The sequence below is a fragment of the Malania oleifera genome, chromosome 10 (genome assembly GCF_029873635.1).
Source record: "Malania oleifera isolate guangnan ecotype guangnan chromosome 10, ASM2987363v1, whole genome shotgun sequence".
Lineage (NCBI taxonomy): Eukaryota > Viridiplantae > Streptophyta > Magnoliopsida > Santalales > Ximeniaceae > Malania > Malania oleifera.
The window spans coordinates 29,051,100-29,071,948 of NC_080426.1; the positions used below are offsets into that span (position 1 = coordinate 29,051,100).

The 20,849-nt window shown below is 37.1% G+C and overlaps 1 protein-coding gene across 1 annotated transcript in view; it reads right to left on the reverse strand.

Moving 5' to 3' along the window:
• LOC131166365 (DExH-box ATP-dependent RNA helicase DExH3) overlaps positions 1-20,849 on the reverse strand; it is an 82,939-nt gene that overhangs the window by 39,352 nt on the left and 22,738 nt on the right. Inside the window, exons 7-11 of the mRNA XM_058124847.1 lie at positions 17,305-17,493; positions 16,984-17,143; positions 16,724-16,854; positions 14,603-14,773; positions 2,078-2,350 (exon numbers count right to left, since the gene is read on the reverse strand). Coding sequence (XP_057980830.1) covers positions 2,078-2,350; positions 14,603-14,773; positions 16,724-16,854; positions 16,984-17,143; positions 17,305-17,493 — 924 coding nt within the window. The remainder of the gene's footprint in view (positions 1-2,077; positions 2,351-14,602; positions 14,774-16,723; positions 16,855-16,983; positions 17,144-17,304; positions 17,494-20,849) is intronic.

Below are 20,849 nucleotides of genomic sequence, written 5' to 3' on the forward strand. Positions count from 1 at the left end.
CAGTTATATCTGAAGTTCTATTTTATTTTAACAAGTTCATTTTGTATAGTAAAGATTAGTTTAGTTTTGATGGTTGAGATAAATTATTGTTAGAGATAAGCAACCAAGAGGTGGTATTCTCTCTCTCTACACACACACACACACACGCATATATATATATATATATATATAGAGAGAGAGAGAGAGAGTATGTGTGTGTGTCTGTAATCAAGGTCTTAAATTTCAATTTCGACTCAAATTTCAAAGCTCCAAAAGCATGGAAATTTCGATTTCAATGTCAATTTCAATTCGAAAAAATAACGGAAATTAGTAGTAAAGCATGGAATTCTTCGTGAAACTTTGGAAATGGTTAACAAACATAATAATATAAGTTTTAGGACTAATATACTACAAATTAAATACATCTATGTTTTGTATGAGGTGGAAAAGTTGTAAAATAGTATGTGTATCAAACATATTTGTAAGATAATATACATTAAACATATTTAGTTAATACAAATGAAATTCATAAATCATTTAAATATTATTTATTATACAAATAATGAAAATTTAGACATGAATGGTTAAATAAAATATTACTGTAAGTTTATTTTTTCATATAATTTCAAAAGCACTTGTAATAATCTTTTGTTTTGATAAAATAAATCAAGATAGAAATTTCACTTCACTCCTAAATTTCTCATTTGAATTCTGACGAAATTCCGTCGAATAGTTAAATTTTCGACAAGTTTCTCTATTTCGATAAATTTCGGATGATTCGTTGAGATTTCGACAAAAATTATGCAAGATGGAAATCGACTACCATTTCGATTTCAAGGGTGACGGAAATCGGAAATTTCGACGGTTCGACAATTTCGTAGAAATTTAAGACCATGTCTGTAATTCAAAGAGACTAGTCATAAACGACCATTAGCTAATCAAAGCAAAAAACAATAAGTAGCTACAACAATACAATTTGTACTACTTTCCTTTTTTTCATCATAACTTTTTTTAAAAAACTAATAATAATATTATTATTAGTATTAGCCATCAAATATATATTGAAATATAAGGAGAAAATGTCAGCTTGAACTGAACTTTTTAATTAAGTTTTGAGTGTGTGTGCATGCAGTGGGGGTGGGGGTTGCCTTTCCTTTATGTTACATGTAATGCATATATATTATTTGCACAAGAAGGTTGCAAACAACTTCAGTTGGTCCATGTTAGACACGACGATGTATTCCTTGAGGTCCATGGTTCAAAAACCTACCAAAAGCAGGCAGCAGCGTGTTTTTTTATCCTGGGCTTCAAAAGTAAGGAAATCTCTATGAAATTTTTTATGTTACAAGGAAATTTCTATGGAAATTTTGATGTCAATGTCCATTTCTATTTCTATTTCCATTCTGAAAAATGATGAACATATGCAATAAAGCATGGACTTCTTTTATGAAACTTTAGAAACTCACTGGCAGACATAATAATGCAAGATTTAGAATTAAAATATTACACATGAAGTACATCAAAGATAGCTGGTGTAAGGTAATAATTTCAACAAAAAAATCAAATAAACTGTTGCAGCTAATATCAACGTCTAATTTTCTTCATATAATGATTTCAAAAGTCTGAAAGCTATTCATATCCTTCTTGTAATAATGTTTAGTTTTAATAAGAAAAGAAGATGACTTAAAAGAGAAATTCTAATTTAAGTTTTGATTCTCAGATTTGAACTTCAATAAATTTTAGTGTATAGTTAAACTTTCAACAAATTTCGTCAAAGTTTCGAGATTTCAATAAATTTCTGGTGATTTGTGGGAATTGACGAAAATTTGACAATTTCATGGGAATATAAGACAATGCTTTTGAGGGGATCTGGGTTGACCCTGCTGATTCACCAGGTCCAGCCAGGTCACCTGGATACAACCCCAAATTACTTCAGAACCGAGTTGGCTATGTAGCCTGCACCACTAAACTGACCAGCTGGTCCAGTCTAGGTTTAAACTCTGTATAGAACCCTACAACAGAAATTAAATCCCAAACTTTGGAAATAATGTTAAATTTCAAATCCTCATAGAAAAAGCAGAAGGGGATAAGGCCTCACCTGTTCAGATGTTGCCATTGAACCGTGGCAAGTAAGCAGCAGAACCCTGTTAGGGTCTCCTAAAAGGGGATGGGCTCTAAGTTGGTCCCTTAAACAACTAATATCTTCCCAACCAGTCATAAATACTAACACAGCACCTGGGCGTTCCTTCCGACATATATGGCATAAAACTGCCTCAATAAGATTGAATCCTATGCAATCAGGCATCCAACTCGACAGAGAATCACGTGTCTTGGAGCTATAATTCTCAAAGCTCGATCTATTAAGAGCATCCTGTATAACAAGAAAAAACTTCAGTCCAAACATAAATAGCATATGAAGCATAAAAATGAGATCTCCTACTAGCTTCTACTGCAAACTTTCCAGAAAAGTGAACAACCCAGAAGAATTTTCAGTTCTTGTTCCTTTTGATTTTGGGCCTGTTGGTCTTTATTATGCGCAATGTAAAGATTAGGTAAAACATTATATTCATAGGAATCCACAAAACATTGAAGTGTAAACTGTTTTAAGAATGGAGAAAGGTGAGTTAGTGCTTCTACACTTCTCTCATCAGTGTTTTAAAGGGCATTATGGGGTGCACCTCAGTGCCTTTCCTGCCTAAAAGGGATCAGTGCATAATTTGAAATAAACAACTGTAACTCACACAGTCTCCTTGACAATCTCTTTTTAAGTCTGTAACTCTCTCCATTTGACAAATTTGATGTTGGTTCTTCATTTTTTTTCATTTACGCATCAAAGATTCCTCTCCTTTTTTTCTATTTTCTTTTTTCTCTTTTTGTATTTTCCATTTCTAGGGTGACTTTCCCCCCAAAAGTGACAGACTGTTCACTGATTATTCAGCACATCACCACGAACTCTCAGCTTTCTTTTCATTTTTATTATAAAATTCCTATTGCTCAAGATAATTGAGCTGCTGCAGCCTTTTTACCACAATTTGGTGAATAGTTTTGAGCAGCTTACTACTTTCAATCTGTCAGATCAGCTGCTCCCTGTGCCCCGCCCCTCCCCCCCACCCAATGTTCCATTAATAAAGATGAACACTGAGAGTTTTGAGTCATTTTCTCACTGCCTTCAGCTGCTTTTTCTTTTTTTCTCTGTTCTTTTTTCTTTTCTTTTCTTTTTTTTCATAGCTGAAGATTAAAGAGTTTGGAGCTGCTTTCCCCTGGCATTATCAAATTGGCTACTGCTTTATTCTATTCTCTTCTCACTCAATAATTTTCAATTTTCTGCAGCAGCCTGCAGCTGATTGTACCATTTTAGGGTTCAAAAAACATTTTCTCAGAATTAATTGAAGGGTCATAAAAAGGATTTTTAGAAGTCCATAAAATTTTGATGGAGAAAAAAATTTTAGATGCAAAGCTGTAATCAATGTTGTCGTGGATTGTGACACGATTTAAGCATAATCTAGCCAGTACAAGAAAGGGGATGAAACCTTGTCCGACGGTTCCTAATGATGTTAGAAACCAGTGTAAGATTGCTAATGAAAGATTTCAAGAAGAGAAAGCTAAAAGAAATTATCTTCTTGGAGAAGTTGGGATGGATCCAGGAGGAGGTACTAAGAGCGTATCTTCTCCATCTGTGAGATTTGTGGCAAAAAAGAGTGCAGATCGCGTTAGTCCTAGAGGAAGAGGTTTAAGTCTACATATTCTGAAGCCACACAAGCTACACTAAACGCAAAATAGAAGGAAGAAAAGAGGAATTTGGTTTATAGGAAAGTAAAGCGTTTTGTATTCAACAATGCTCTCACTTTCAGTTTGATGGATGATGCATATTGACATGTGTTATGGTGGATGGGACTGCCAATTATGGGCAAGATTTCAAGCCACCTTAGATGAGGACATGGATCCCTAGAGATGAGGTTAAAGGCATAGATGGCATGTTTAAAAGAGCATAAAAAGGCTTGGAAGGAATATGGATGTTCTACACTTCTACTACGAATGATGGTCGGAGATAAAGGTTTCTTATAAGCTTTCTTGTAAATAGTCTCGTAAATACATGATTCATAAAATCAATTTATGCATTTGATACTATAAAAATTGGTGACTTGATGTTTGCATATCTTGATGAGGGGGTTGTAGAAGTAGGTGACCAGAATGTCACACAGGTGATAACATTTAATACAAGGAACATGGAAAGTGGTGGAAAAACGTGGAAAAAACAAAGGGAGAAGTTTGTATTGGACTCCTTGAACTACACAAAGCTTGGATCTAGAAAGAAATCTCGAAATTGAAGATTAACATGACCACAAAATCCTAAAAGGTAAGCAAGTTGTGAAATGTGTTTATTTATTTACTTATTTATTTATTGATAAAAAAAGAAGCTACATTAGATAGAAAGAAGGGAAGAGACAACATGCTGGGACAAGGGGTCCACCAAATAAAACAAGAAAACCGCCTAATAAAAAAAAAAGTAAAAAAAAAAAAAAAACAGAACCAAAAAAAAACAAAAAACAAAAAACACTAGCCAACCTTAGCCAAGAAAACCCCTTTTCAACCCTTTCCCAACATAATACCAAGCTTTTCAATTTTGTCAATTCCCTTTGTCCCATCAACTTTCGACTTTTGCCTCCATCCAAGTGCAAGTTGTGAAATTTATTTATAAACAAGGTCTTAAATTTCAATTTCAATTAATATTCCATGGCTTCAAAATTATGAAATTTCAATGTCAATGTCAATTTTAATTCTGAATTTAAAAAATGGTGGAAATAAGTAATAAAGCACAGATTTTTGTTTTTTTTTTGAAACATTAGAAACTATTAACGGATATAAAAGTGTCCGATTTAGAACTAAAATGTTATAAATAAAATACATCATGGACAGGTGTGTGGGGTACAAGGCGCAATAATTTTAATACAATAATTAAACATATTCAATTAATATAAGTGAAACTCATAATCCGACAAATATTATTTGTTATACAAATATAGATAATTTAGGCATAAAAGGTCGAATAGAATGTTGTAGCTAATAACTAAGTTTAGTTTTTCTTATAATTTCAAAAAGTTTGAAAGCTATAATTCATATCCTCCTTAGAATAATTTATAATTTGAATATAAAAAGAAGAGAAACTAAGAGAAAATTTTCAATTGGGGTTCTATATCTCAAATTTGAATTTCAAAGAAAACCTTCATTCTAGTATTCAAATTTCTAGACATTTTTCAAAAAATTTAATATTTTGTAAATTTCAGAATATTTTTAGGAATTTTTATGGAAATTTTGTAAAAACGGAAATCGACAACCATTCCAACGTCAAGGGTGGTGGAAAGCAAAATTTGTTGATAGACATTTCAACAATTTCTTGGAAATTCAAGACCATGATAATCATCCTATGCTCTTGCTCTGATGATTAAGAATTTCACCAACAAAGAACTCATTTGAATGGTAGTGAAATGCTTTGCAATTGCCTTTTTGACACTCCGAAATCTCTACAAACAAAGCGCGGAGCTTAGAACTACATTCTCTTCTAAGATGTAGTTCATGTCTACTTATGTGAAAATAAACTAAGGTACAGGGCTCTTTCAATCTCTGTGGTTGGCCACCGTTTTTGGTCTCATATTGCTTACCTTATCAAGAGTTATGTCCCTCTTGTTTATTCTAAGGGAAGCTAATTTTGAGGAAAGAGCTGCCATGGGGGTTATCTATGAGTTGATAGATTTAGAAAAAAGAAAAAACTTAATACTAATATTTTAAGAAATTCGAAGAACTATGGACCATTTGGGAAGAAGATGATAGACATATATGGGCTCCAATACCTCATCGCCCTATACATATTAGCGCTGCTGGGTATTATCTAAATCCTCAATAGTATGCTCCCTTGGATTCAACCTGTAGTGGAAAATAGATGGTTGAACCACTGCAGGGAATAAAGGATTCTTAAAAATTGGAGCCCAAGTTGAAACGTGTGGTGGATTATTCAATTTTGTTGAAGATCTGCCGCATATAGAAGGCTACCATTCTCTGCAACACTAAATATAGAGTGTGCCGAGAATCAAAATTACTGTGTCCTAAATTAGACTTGCCTTATTAGCTATAATTTCCTAAAATTAATTGTATAGAGTGTGAGTTGATTTCTTTAAATTTATAGGCATCTGACTTTATGTATAAAAGCAGCAGTATGTAATGACATTATACGCAATAATACAAAAAGTCATTCGTTATTTTTTTCTATTTGGTATGAGAGCCTAAGATTCTTAACACCCTAGCCTCACAGTCCTGGGAAAACCCAAGCCACCATCAGCTTCTCGAGCACACAGACTCAGGCCGAGAAAGAAGTCCAGCCACAAGGTTCAGCTGCCACCCTCTCAGGCTGAGAAAGAAGTTCAGCCGCCACCCCCTTCTCAAGCAAAACCCTAGCTGCCGCACGTCCCTACCCACCTGCAACCATAAACCTCACAAATCACCATGTATGTTGACAGTAAACATCTCGTGTCAGCTATGCAATTCAACAGCCAGCATGATCAATCCAACCTTCCGATGGTGTTTGAGAAGCTGAATTCCACCAATTATGTCAATTGGGCACAATCAGTCGAGATGACCATCAGAGGGAAGAGCAAGTTGGGATATCTATATGGCTCTAAGAAGCAACCAGAAGAAGATGAATCTGCAGCAGAGAGATGGGAAGATGAGAATTCACAGGTGTTGGCTTGGCTGATCAACACTATGCAGCCAAACATTGGACGTAACTGTCTATTCATGGAGAAAGCAAGCGATCTATGGGCAGCTGTGAAAGAGGAATTTTCAAGTGGAGGTAATGATGGTTCAATATATGAGTTGGAGAATCAGATCCAAGACACTAAACAAGGTGATTCCGATGTTAACTCCTGTTTCAGTACTCTAAAGGGATTATGGATGGAATTGGAATTATCAAAATTAAGACTAATACTCATGTGCCAATTAGAGTTACTTGCCTTACGGTGAAGGGTAGGATGTATAAATTCTTGGCTGGTTTATGATCTGAATTTGATAATGTGTGCTCCATGGTGATTAGTATAACTCCTTTTCCGTCCCTTAGTGAAGCTTTCTCGATGGTACGAAGTGAAGAGAGTAGAAGAAAGGCCATGACTAAGGATCAGAGTGGAGAATCTGTGGCTATGGCAGTCAACAGAGATCATAGACCTCCATATAAGAGGAAGAAAGGGGGCGACAAGGACAATCCTTGGTGTGACTGATGCCATAAATGGAGGCATACCATTGACACTTGTTGGGAGACACATGCAAGACCAGGAGTTAATAGAGATAAAAGGTAAAAAAGGTGTGTAAAGCATATATGGCTGAAGGTGCTCAACAACAGGAGGAGACAGAGTCAGCTTTTACCAACAAGGAGCTTGCAGAACTAATGAAGTTTATAGAAATTTGTGCTAAGACTGCTAACTCCACAGGGGGTGGTAAAACTTCCTACGCTCTCTCTACTACTACAAATAACTGTAACATGTGGATTGTTGATTCAGGTGCTTCAGACCATGACAGGAAATAGCTCTATTTTTATCTCATATAAACCTAGCCCTGGTAACGATAAAGTTGAAATTACTTATGGTTCAGCATCAGTAGTTGCAGGAAAAGGAACAGTTCATCTTTGAGGAAAACTGACATTACCTAATGTTCTGCATGTGCCTCGACTATCAGCAAACCTAATCTCTGTTCAAAAGTTAGGTAGGCAACTTAACTGTTTAGTGTGTTTTTCTGAATCGGGTTGTTTTCTTCAGGATCTAACCTCAATGCAGAAGAGTGGTCTAAGTGAGGAAGAAAATGGGTTGTACCTGGTGAAGATGCACAACGGGCACCAACAAAACATACGATCCACAAGTTTTCATGGAATGCAACAACCTGGTGATCCTCCTAAAGCTTGGCTGTGGTATATGAGACTTCGTCATCCATTTGTTCGTGTCCTTAGTAAAATGTTTCCTAGCCTAATAAAGCCCAATGGCGTATCCCAGTTTCATTGTTCTACTTGTGAATTAGCTAAACATCATAGGGTGTCTTATCCATCAAGTACTAATAAAGCATCTACTCCTTTTTCAGCTATTCGTTCATACGTGTGGGGACCTTGTCACATATCTTCTGTCTTTGGTCATCGTTGGTTTGTAACATTGATAGATGAGCACACTAGACATACGTGGGTGTATCTAATGCGTGACAAATTTGAGATTTTTTCACTGTTTGTTATTTTTTACAACATGATCCAAAATCTCTTTGACACAAAAATCAGAATACTTCATAGTGACCAAGGTAGAGAATATGTCAATAATGACTTCAAAACATTCTTAACCAAAAAAGGTGGTATTCACCATATGTCGTGTGCACACACCTCTCTTCAGAGTGGTCTGGCAGAAAGAAAAAACCGGCAGCTTCTAGATGTCACTCGCAGCTTACTCTTTAATCATAATGTTCCGAAGCATTTTTGGGGTGATGCGCTCTTAACTGCTACCTTTCTTGTTAACAGGATACCTTCTAGAGTTTTAGACTTTGAATCTCCACTGGACAAGCTCAAAGCTATTTAGCCCACGGTTAAATTCTATTCTGATCCCCCACTACGTGTTTTCAGGATTGTTGCCTTTGTTCAGAATGCCTCAAGCAATATTAGTAAGTTAGAACCTCGTGCAACAAGGTGTATTTTTCTTGGGTACTCGATGACAAAGGGTACAGGTGTTATTGTCCACAGACTCATCAGCTGTTTATTAGTAGAGATGTCACCTTCCATGAGTTGGTCCCATTTTACCTCCCTACCGCTCAGCAGGGGGAGAATAGGGTCAATCCCGTGCAGTTCTGGAGTCCTAATCAAGGTCTAGATCAAGTCTCTATGCCAATTGCTATGCCTACTGACATGCAGGAATATGAAACTATCACTGAACAGCCTGACCTGCAGCCTGAACACCCTGTCCTGCAGCCTGAACAGCCTAACCACCCTGACCTGCGGCCTGATCTCTTGCAACCTGAACATGCACCTGGAGACATCCTACCACCAGACACTCTGCAACCTGAACCTGAACCCACAGACAGCCTGCAGCAGACCGACTTTTATAAATTGCCAAAAAGAGCAGAGTTTTTGACATACCAGAGAAGGAGAAAGGCACTACCGATACTAGACAAAGAACCAGGCACAATTGAACCCATTCATTCCTCATAAGATCCCTTAGATGCAATAAAGTATATCTGAAGGTACAAACTCAGCTTTAGATTTACACAGTGAACTTGATATGCCTATTGCTATTAGGAAGGGGGTTCGAACATGCACTAAAGATCCACTGTCAAATTATGTATCCTATCATATAGACTTGGACCAGTGTTTAAAGCTTTCACTACCAGCCTAACAAGTCTTTCCATTCCAAAGAATGTCATAGAGGCGCTTCAACAGGACAATTGGTGGAAAGCAGTGTTTGAAGAGTCGGGAACGTTAGAAAAGAATCAGACATGGAATTTGTGCACACTACCAAGAGGAAAAAGGGCAGTTGGTTGCAGATGGGTATTTGCAGTAAAGTATAAACTAGATGGAAGTGTTGAAAGGTTCAAAGCACGCCTAGTAGCTAAAGGATATACTCAAACTCCAGATGTTGATTACTTTGAAACTTTCTCTCCGATGGCTAAGATTAATACAGTTAGAATCCTACTGCCTGTAGCAGCAAATCTGGATTGGGAACTGAAACAGTATGATGTTAAGAATGCATTTCCTCATGGAGAACTTGAGGAAGAGGTCTACACGGAAATTCCACCAAGGCTAACAGGGTAAGATGTAAAGGGGAAAGTGTGTCATCTTCAGAAATCCTTGTATGGACTTAATAAGTCACCTAGAACATGGTTTGGGAGATTTACAAGGCTCATAAGAGGAATGGGTTATAGGCAGAGTCAAGGTGATCATACTTTATTCATCAAACACTCTACAGATAACAAGATTTCTGTCCTTATTGTGTATGTAGATGATATTATTGTAACAGGGAATGATAAATAAGAAATGGAGAATTAAAACTGATGATGGCTTAAGAATTTGAGATCAAAGACCTTGGAAATCTAAAGTATTTTCTGGGAATAGAAGTTGCCAGATCTAAACGGGTTATTTTTATCACTAAAGGAAATATGTTCTGGATCTATTAAAAGGAGTTGGGATAGAAGGAAGTAGACCAGCAGGAACTCCAATTGAAGCAAATGCCAAGCTAAGAGTGAATGAAGGGGGTGAAGCAGTTGATAAGGGAAGATATCAGCGGATGTCCTGGTAAAGAACATATGGAAGTTGTGAATCAATCCTAAGGTATTTGAAGTCATGCCCACGAAAGGGCATCCTATACAAAAAACATGATACACAGAATGTAGAAGTCTATACCGACTTCGATTGGGCAAGATGTCTGGATGATAGAAGATCCACTACAGGATACTGTGTGTATATGGCGGGAAACTTAGTTACATGGAAGCAAAATGTTGTTGCTAGATCCAGTACAAAAGCAGAATTCCAAGCCCTAGCTAAAGGATTCGATGAGACATTATGGATTAAACTAATCCAAAAGGACCTGTGAATGAACATCAACGAAACCATGAAGCTCTACTGTGACAACAAGTCAGCAATCTCATTAGCTCACAATCCGGTACACATGAAAGAACTAAACAAATTGAGATTGATAGACACTTCATTAGAGAGAAATGTAAGTCTGGAGAAGTGTGTATGCCATATATCCCTACAGCTCAACAAGTGGCAGATCAGTTTACTAAAGGGTTAGACATGAAGACTTATGAAGCTCTAGTGGACAAGCTTGGAATGATTAACATCTATTCGCCAGGTTGAGAGGGAGTGTTGAAGATCTGCCCATATGGAAAGCTACCATTCAACTCTAAATATAGAATGTTCCGAGAATCACAATTAGTGTGTCCTAAATTAGATTTGCCTAAATAGCCATAATTTCCTAGAATTAATTGTATAGAGTGTGAGTTGATTTCTTTCAATTTTTATAGGCACCTGACTTTATGTATAAAAGCAAAAGTATGTAATGACATTATACACAACATAATACAAAAAGTCATAAGCTAGTTTTTTCTACTCATTTGTTACATGACTCTCTCTTGCAGCCACTCTCATTCCCATTCTTTCTAGGTTTTGTGGTTCACTTTTGTGGATTCATTCAAAACTACAAATGGAAAAAAACTTCCACAAATCAGTGGAAGAGAAATCCTACAAGTTGGTACATATTGAAAGAAAACACTTGGATAAGGTGGAGATAGTGAGTTTTGTGGCACTAGAGGAGAAATCTCGAATTCGCAGCTGATGGATAAGGATCACCTTAACTAGATGGGTTGCAAATTGCAAGTGCTTGTCATTATTTTTTTCTTTTTGAAAAGAAAAGGAAGATATATTAAGAGAGGGAGAGAATATACAATCTGGGCAACGATATGAAATCCTCAAGAAGAAAATAAAAAAACAAAATTAAAAATAAAACAGGAAAAAAATTTAAAGTTTTCTAATTCCCTCTGACCCTTCTTAGCTTTAGATTTACCACCATCAAGCCAAGCTTCATTTCCTCCACAACCAGGCAATTGAAGTTCCATTTTATGCAACAAAATCTGAGCTTGAAGATCCTCCTCAGAAGTCTCTTGAACAGGGGTGGCAATATTCCATCACTACCCTTTTGCTCTTTAACAGTAACATCATCTTAACAAATACTAATCTGAGCAAGTGTTTGTCCTTATTGTTATTGAGGTTGGGGCAGGTCAATTGTTACAGGAACTTCAGCAAGATACAATATTGGGTGGCAATTTAATTAAATAATTATGGTTTTTTCTAGAGCTGGGTCTAAGACAGAACAACAAGGGTCATTTGATCTTCATTCCTAGTGGCATGGAAGGGAAAGGTTGGTGTAGATTTTGGAAAAAGTAACAGGCGATTGTAAGGCTGGAAGAAACAAGCAAAGGCAAGGGTCAACCTTCGGGGAATCATGAGCATCAAAGTTGGAGGGGGGTTCTTTCTAGTAATTTAGAGGCAGCAAAGGGTGGATAGTGCAGCAGGAATTGTGGAAGTTAGCAATCAATCGGTGAGCATTGGAGCAGTAGCAGCTGGTGCCCCGGGAGGCTTAAGGAAACTAGGGTTTGTGAGGGGAAAAGGATGACCATGTGTGCAGCCAAAGGGTGAGGTGGGCTTTGAATGGGTGGGCCAGGGGTTGTTAACATTACAATTAATCTGGCCTGAGTATCAAAGAACAAGTCATGGGCTTTTAAGGGTGATGTAGCCAATCTACAAAATGTAATTAGAGATAGAGGCCTAACTGATATCAAAGGGCATTTTAGGGATTTCTTACGGCTTGTAGGTTTTGTAACTGATGAGAATGCAAAATGTCATATTTTTCTCCCTTAATGTTTAGTCTTTTGTACTTATTTGGTGCCTAAATGTACTCATTATTCTTATATTTTGATTTAGGATGCAAATGGAGGCGTTAAGTGCAAAACGAAGCTAATTGTGCGATTTTGAACAGTTTCAACATCGCTTCGTAATCTGTGCATAACTCTCTCATCCGAGCTCCGATTGAGATGATATGATTCGAGATGCTATGGAACGCCAAGAAAAAGCTCTGCAACTTTCATATTTTGAGTTTTGAGATATACTGGCTGCATCAAGGTCGAAATCAGGCTTGAAATTGCTGCACCTGCACTGCTGACGCTCTGGAACGTTCCTTAGCCTGCAATTCTAATATGCGGATCTGACGCAGTTTATTTTCGGAAGTTTATAGATCTGGTGCACGAAAAATTCCAGCTGTAAACCACTTTCCTAGTTATATTAGTACTTTACTGTATTTTTAATATTTTCCTTAATAAGTCAGATTTGGATATTGTTATTAGAATATTTTAGGAGATTTGGATATTATTATTAGAATATTTTTAGGAAATTTGGTAGGCTTCTAATACGGGGAATAAACGTGTAAAAGGGGGAGAAATCATCAGACTTCTCACACGCCTCTCTCTCTCTCCCCTCTTCACACACGCCTCTCTCTCCCCTCTTCTCTTATTTCTCCTTCGAGTTTTCATCATGGCCCTATGTGGCTAAGCTTTTATAATTGGTCGAAGGAAACAGAAGCCTCGAAATCAATAAAACTGTGAGATCTAATTTATTTTTATTGTTCAATTTATGCTTTGAGTATCGGATGTTCTTTTGTGCCTATTTTCATGATTGTCTCGTTTATTTACCATGAGGCCTACTAGTTTATTATTCATTGCAATCTACTGCTAGGTTAGATATCAAATCCGTAATTGTTTGATCCCTCTACTTTGTGAAGCAACTAAGCTTTAACAATTTGCTACATCAGAAATTATTAGATCTTAGGAAGAACGCCCGACTAAATTAAATGCAACCGCTCGTGCTTGTGTTGTTTAGATTTATCGATCTCTCTAATTCTTAAGGCCGCTACTAGATTAAACCTTTAGCGATTGTCTTGGGTTGTTTAGTAGTTAGGGTTAATTAGATCGCTTGTTTTCTAATTAACTGTGACTAAGGAGAGTTAGGAAAATAGTTCCAACGGTGAATTTTCAAAGTGTGAATTGATATATACTTGATCGATGATCAATTGTAAAATTCTGATGGTAGATGTAGACTTAGACCAAGGTTTGTTCTTTTGATTGATTTCAATACTTTAATTTAATTTGTTCCTTCGTTGTTTCTCTTAAAAATGTTTTTGTTATACTCAAACCTCCCCCCCCCCCCCCCCCCAAAATCCTTGTTCATGTAGCATAAAACTAGGCTAGATACTATCCGTGGGAATGATCCTTGCTCACACCACAACATGTATTTTTAGGAGTATAGGTTTTATATTTGGTTGCCTGCGACAGCACACCAGTAACACACAAGGGGTTTTGTAGAGCCATAATGAGACTGCCTCACTTCTCAGGCCTATGTCCATCTAAACTCAGGGACCCAAAGTACAAGTAAAGAGGGCATCGAAACACACCTGACACTCAACTTTTATTTCAGCAGAGTAGAAGTGTGGGAGAGGATTGCGCGGCAATGGGTATCAAAATGATTGGACACAGCAGATTTGGTCTTGGTAAAAAACGAGCAGGTGAAAGAGAAACAGCTTTGTGGTACTTCCTCTCAGACAAGGGTGGTCAATGCAAATGAACAACATGCATCTTTTTTCCAGGGGGCTGGGAGATGAGGGAAGGAAAGGCTAGAAGATTGATAAGCTTAACAATGGATTTTCTACAGAGGATGGCTGTCAAGAGGTTCATACAGAGGATAATGTTAGGGCTGTTAGCATCAGGAATCAAGATGGTGCAAGTTCCAGTAATGAGAAAGGTGCGGTGGAAGTGGTCAAACATCCTCGATTTGCCAAGTCAGCAATATGACAAGTTTACACCCTTCAGGGGCAGAACTAGATAGAGGTAAGGAAAGAAAACAACAAAAAGTAAAGCATCAAAACCTTCTAATCACTTTAGAGAATTCAGAGTTCAAATATCACCATATGAATATAATTCCATGAATAATGTCATTTCAAGCAAAAAGATACTTTATTTCTAATGATTTCCAAAATCCCCACACAAATTTTCCATCTTCATTCCTTACCTCAACAAGAGCAGTGATCTGATTTTTCCGTTTTCTTGGCATTAGCTGTTTTTGTGTCTTCCACATTTTTTCTTGGCCATAATCATCAACTTGATTGAATGAGGTCAACTTGTATCCAGTCATTTCCAACACATCTTCCAGAAAGTGAGCTCTCACCGGATATGTGAAGCCCTGAATTTAAGATACAAATACTGTTAAAATTATATGATAAAAAATTTGCGTAAGTTAATCTTCTGCATTCCACCGCATAAGATTTTTCCAGAATCCTATTTTCTCTCATTCAAAACCGTGCATGAGATTCCAATCTCATTAACTAAATCCACTGATTTCAGAGATTAAAAATAACATGAGACATTGATCTGTAAATTTATTCACATGACATTGACCAATAACATGCAATTAGACGGATGAGACAAATACAACACACTCTTTTAAAAGTTATAGAAGTACTAAATTATAAATTTCTCTCATAAAATACTACCTTAGAAAAAGCAAATAATACTGGGGGTCTATCAGGAGAAACAGTTCAATTGTCTCAACAGAGATATATAGTGTCTTCCAGTATCATTTACAAGTGACATGTAACCCCACTTAGGCATGCAAAGACCAAATTTAGCATTCTGATTTGCATTTTGATTTTATTCAAATTAGTTATGCACATTAAAAACAAGATGACCAAGTCCCAAAAGCCAGAAAATAACTGTAAACATCCTGTTTTAGGCCTCCACAACAAGCCTTTGGTACCTCATGACCAAACTGTTCATGTGAACCAGGGTGTTTTTAGTATCACTATCAAAACTCATTAATGCAGGGGCAGCATCAAGGATCTGCAGCCATGAGAGAGATTAGAAGAAACTGAAGATGGGACGGAAGCGGAAGGGAGGAGATAGGAGATACAAGGGGGAACTCAAAAAAAAAAAAATTCCTCAAATGTCATTTTTGCATATCTTAAGGGTCTATTCTATTCCCCAAATTTGCACCATGGGATGATACTGGAGCAAATTTTCTAAATTTTTTTTCTGATAACTAAAGAAATATATTGAACCAAAGAAATAAATTACAATAGAGTATGAACCCACAATAAGAAAAGAATAAACACAAAGGAAAACAACAGACGAACACTATCTAACACAACCCCCCCCCCCCCCCACTTTTTTGAAACCTCTTCTATCATAATTAATTGATCATTTTAAATTAACTATCTCCCACCAACCTTTATTCACTTTACTCTTTGCCTCATCTAAACAAACTTCTTGACCAGCAGGATCAGACAACCACAATCCCATCTGATCCAACAATTTTTGTGCTTCAATATCCTTTCTTTTATCTCTTCCTTGGGCAAATTAGGGGTGGGCAAAATGCCATCCCTGGCCGGCTTGAGACCCCCCTGTTCTTTATTCATAACATCATCAATAAAAATAAGAATACCTTTGAGACATCCAAGTGGAGTTGGAGGCACATGAGAAATATCCCCAACTAAATCAGATGAATCTGAAGCATACCCATATTATTCCCAGACGGCCAGACCTCATCCATTAATAATTCATCGCCACAACTGAATTCGGTATCAACATCGTTCTCTCTCAGATACCTCACCCAATTCTTCATATCCTTTGATTTATTCATCTCCTTAGAACAAACTCCCTCACCTTTCTTCCCAATTGTGACATTCTGCTTACCAACTGGACATTCTACTATACATAACCGCCGCTCAGTATCTCTTCACTGAGTCTTTGCCATCTTCATGTGAGAAGTAGTTTGTTTCTCTTCAAAAAAAATTCATCATTTCAGCCCTTGTCTGCATGGAATTAACATGTCTAGACTGTGCTAATCCCAGCCTTAACTGACCTCTTTCTATCCCTAATAAATGTATCTCTCACCCATCAGAATTCCCCTGATTATCTTTTGTGCAAACCTCATGATTTTAAGAGTAGTTACCTAGGACCTTCTTAAGGTTCTCACGATCAGCACTTAGCAAACCCTGCTCCTTCGACTATTCCGCTTGACAATTTCTATCTTCTTCCACTAAAGACTCAGATCAAATAGCTGCTCGTAATTTGTGGACATGAGGTTCACTAAACTGCACAAATTTAAGATTAGAACAAACTAAATTTAGCTTACCGGTATGTGAATTTTAGGTGCTCCTCCATAAAAATTGGAGAAAAGCTCTGCATTCAGAGTAGCACTCATTAAAATCAATCTCAAATCCCGACGTCTTGGAAGAAGATTCTTTAGTACAATCAATAGAAAGTCTGTGACAAAAGGAAGAAAAAAGAGGAGTTAGAGTTGTACTAAACTGCAAAAGAATTGCATTTTCACTAGTCATTTTTTTATTTTTCAAAAATGCAAAGGCATTAAACTGAATTTGCTAGAAGATGCACCTTCATTCATGCCTCGCTCATGAATTTCGTCGACGAACACATGTGTTATGCCATCAAGGTTACGGTCGCTCAATAGCCGTCTAAGCAGAATACCACTGGTACAAAAGAGCAGATGCGTATTTTTCCCTTTCATTCCCTCTAAACGAACTTTGAAACCAACCTAAGAAGAAAAGCTCCAAAATGAGAAAACATATTTTTTTGATAAATCAATGGAGAAACACATTTAAAAAAACACAATCAATATAGTAATCCAACACTCACATGCACACATAGAAGGGAGGGTGGGGGTGGGGGGGGGAGAAAGAGGGAACCAGTGCTCACAGATTCACCAAGAGGCTCTCCCCTCTCTGTAGAAACTCTTTCAGCAACGGTCATGGCAGATATTCTTCGAGGTTGTGTACAAATTATGCTGCAGAATGCTCCACGGCCAGATTCAATTTCTGACTCCATTATGTATTGAGGTAGTTGTGTAGTCTTACCGCACCCAGTCTCTCCAGAAATCACAATGACCTATCATTGCAGTAACAAATTATTCTTTAGTTCATGAAATATGTAACTTCTAAACATGCATAATGTTCCTAAGCTACTACAATATCTGTTCACAAGCTAACCAAGAAGCAATAATTTATGCAGCCATAGTCAGCAGTTATTCCAGAGCCTAAAGCAAATTATCTTGAAGCAGTAGCAAGATTCTTACACTTTCAGTAGCATGTCTATGCCACACACACACACACACAGAAAGAGAGAGAGAGAGTTTCAACTCAATGCACCAAAATTTAATCCTGAACGTTAATCACAGCTGGCAGATTCAATGCACCAAAATTTAATCCTGAACGCCAATCAGAGCTGTCAGGAAGTATATGCACCCGAAACATGGTAAATAAATGGACTACATGGTGACTTCTCCCCCGCAGTTGTATTTTAGGGTCACTATACCTGAACCGCTGCAAGAAGACAAAATTAATTATAGGCCCTTTCAAGTTTACATGATCTTGCAGATTTGAGGTTTCCATTCCAGTGTTTTTAAAGAACAAATAAATAACTTATAGTTTCATTAAAAGCACCCAAAAGGAAGCCACCCATGTACAAAAGACAAAAACAAATCCTCATCTGTCAAGACAGCTATCCATAAAATCTATCCAAATGTGATTATTATTTAATTTATTTATTAGCATGTTAGCTCCACATTTTTTTTCCTTTTTTTTTTTTTTTTGATTGATAACTTCAGTGGCCATAGACCACATTAACTCCATGTTCCAAATTGCATTTGCAAAAGAGAAGTTGAAAACATTTATAGCAGAAACCCTTGGTGCACACACAGCTTCGAAGATGCTTAGTAAGCATTGTTCATGAACTACAAGTTTGACAAAAAGAAAAAAACATATAATCATGGGCCTTAGTATGTAGCACCTTGTCAGGCTGCCAAACTAGGACTCAGACAAAAATGTAGATGGTCAAACTTTTTCCATGAGAGCCTCTCGCGAACTATGAATTTCATCAGTCAAAAGAGAGGTGATATATTTGTTAAGGGCATTGATAAGAGCTCACCAAAGAGGAATATATTGCAGTTATTGCACAGATAGGCAAGCATCCAAAAACTCACCAAGCTAAGTTATAAAATCTACTAATCTAAATAACCACAAGTTGCATGGATTAGGCATCAAATCAGTCATTGTTAGGCAAACAAACTAAGCAATGACTGATGATGCCTACACCCTGGAAAAAAAAAAAAAAAATGCAGAGGATGCCCAAGTTGCTACCTACCTTAATAGGAAAGCCTTTCAGCCCTCCAATAGGAAATGCACTGTTAATGGTTATTTGGTCATTCAGCATTGTTACTACGTGCTAAAGTTATGTTAGCAAGTGTGAGTAGTGAGGGAATTATGGTAATTGGCATTGTACTTGAGATATATTATAAATCGAAAGAGAGACCCATCATCATAGTAAGGTCTTTCATTTTACTGAATTATTCAATATGGTATCAGAGCTAAACTCTACCATTACCACCAAACCAAACCCTAAACCAAGCCATCCTATGCAAATCAGTCAATATAAGAGGATCAACATCACTTAAAACCTTCAAATCCTTCCATATTTCACAAAAACAATTGTTTAACCAACGGAGCCGGAAACCTCCTCACGCTTCCCTACATGCCGGCTGACTGCCAGCGGTACTGACCCCACTCGCCGGTGAGTGAGACGATTTATGGCAACCTTTTCTGCATTTTTTTCTGCAGAATGTCTTGATCACTTCCAAAGAACATAATATCAAGCTATTGGGCATGTTTCTTGTTCACAAATCCAACCTTTTTCAACCATGAACTCATGGCCATCCGGTGTTGTTGTTTGGTATTAGTAAAGTTCATTGGTGAGTCTCTTGGAAGTTGGAACAGTGGCAGCATTCAGACAATGACTTCGTAGGGCTGTGGCAGTGCTATATCCAGTTGTTGGTGACTCATTCGTTGTTGAATCAGTGATTGACTCATTTGAGGTTGCTTCGGTTGCTTTGGAAGTTCACTTGTGTATGTTTTGATTTGTCCAAAAGTTCACTTTGGAATCCCAAGAGCATTTTGTTCACTATGCATTTTTTATTTGCTGCTTTATCAAAGTTGTGTGTATTGGGATGGCATCCTCAAATCTCAAAAGTGTGTTTCCCTCCTCAGGCACTTGTTCAGGTGAACATGCTATAACTATTTCAGAGAAAGAGTACTCAAGGTTCCTATAGTATCAAGCATCCCAATGAGAATCTCATCACATTGCATCTTTTGCTTAAAAGGGTAATCCTACAATTTTTATGTCATCTGGTTTCTCTCCCACCAATCCTTGGATTATCAACTCTGTTGTTGTTGACCATATGACAAGTGTAACCAACTTCTTTCCTACCCTCTAATATCCCAAAAATCCACTTCAAGTTACCCTTGCTAATGAGTCCATTACTACAATTAAGGTGATAGGAACAGTTAATCCTACTCCCTTCGTCTCTCTTTCTTCTGTTTTGCACATTCTTAAATCCCACCTTTCAATCTCATGTCAATTAGTAAGCATACAACAACAACAACAACAAAACCAAGCCTTAAGTCTCACTAGGTGGGGTCGGCTATATGAATCATTTTCCGCCAATTTATGCGATCATGCACCATTTCTTTTGACAAATTCAGGGATGTTAGCCTAAGTGGCTACATGATCCTAATTGTAGTATTTTGATGATAACCATTAGTGGTTCTTAGTTAAACTAATCTTTGCAGACTAAGTTGTGGCAAATATAAGTGGCAAAATCACACAGATACGGGTTTTGTGCAAAGATCAAGTGAACATTCTCATAGGCAAAGATCGAGTGGACAAACAATTAGGCAAAGATCAAGAGGGCACTCAATCGAAATGACTCAAGCACAACCATCAAAGCAAATGTAAAGTCATATGTATAATGGGGGAGTGTTTGAGGTAATGTTGATTGTAACACTTGTAGTTCTTATTCAAGCAAGTTTATTTAGCAAAAGGAGAAAATTGCCTGTGCATAATAGTTCGTACGAGTACATAGGATATCACCAAGTCATAAGTTCAATACTTATGAGTTTTCAAAGTCAAAACAAGAGTTTTATAATATCCTTTACTCAAATGTATTTTTATATAGGACAAGTTTTAAATCATATTAGTGTTATAATCTTTTAAAGACTTGGTCCTGGTTGGGTTTGAAGCCACATTTATGCACCACTCAAATTCCTCTCTCGAATTTCCTGAAACACACTTCAGTATTTGGAGCACAACTTTTGCTAGAGAACTCCAAAAAGGGCGATCTTGGTATCAACAGAAAGCTAAGGAAAAATCCCACAACTTTCGTGTTGAAGACTTTCACAGATGAGAAGGTT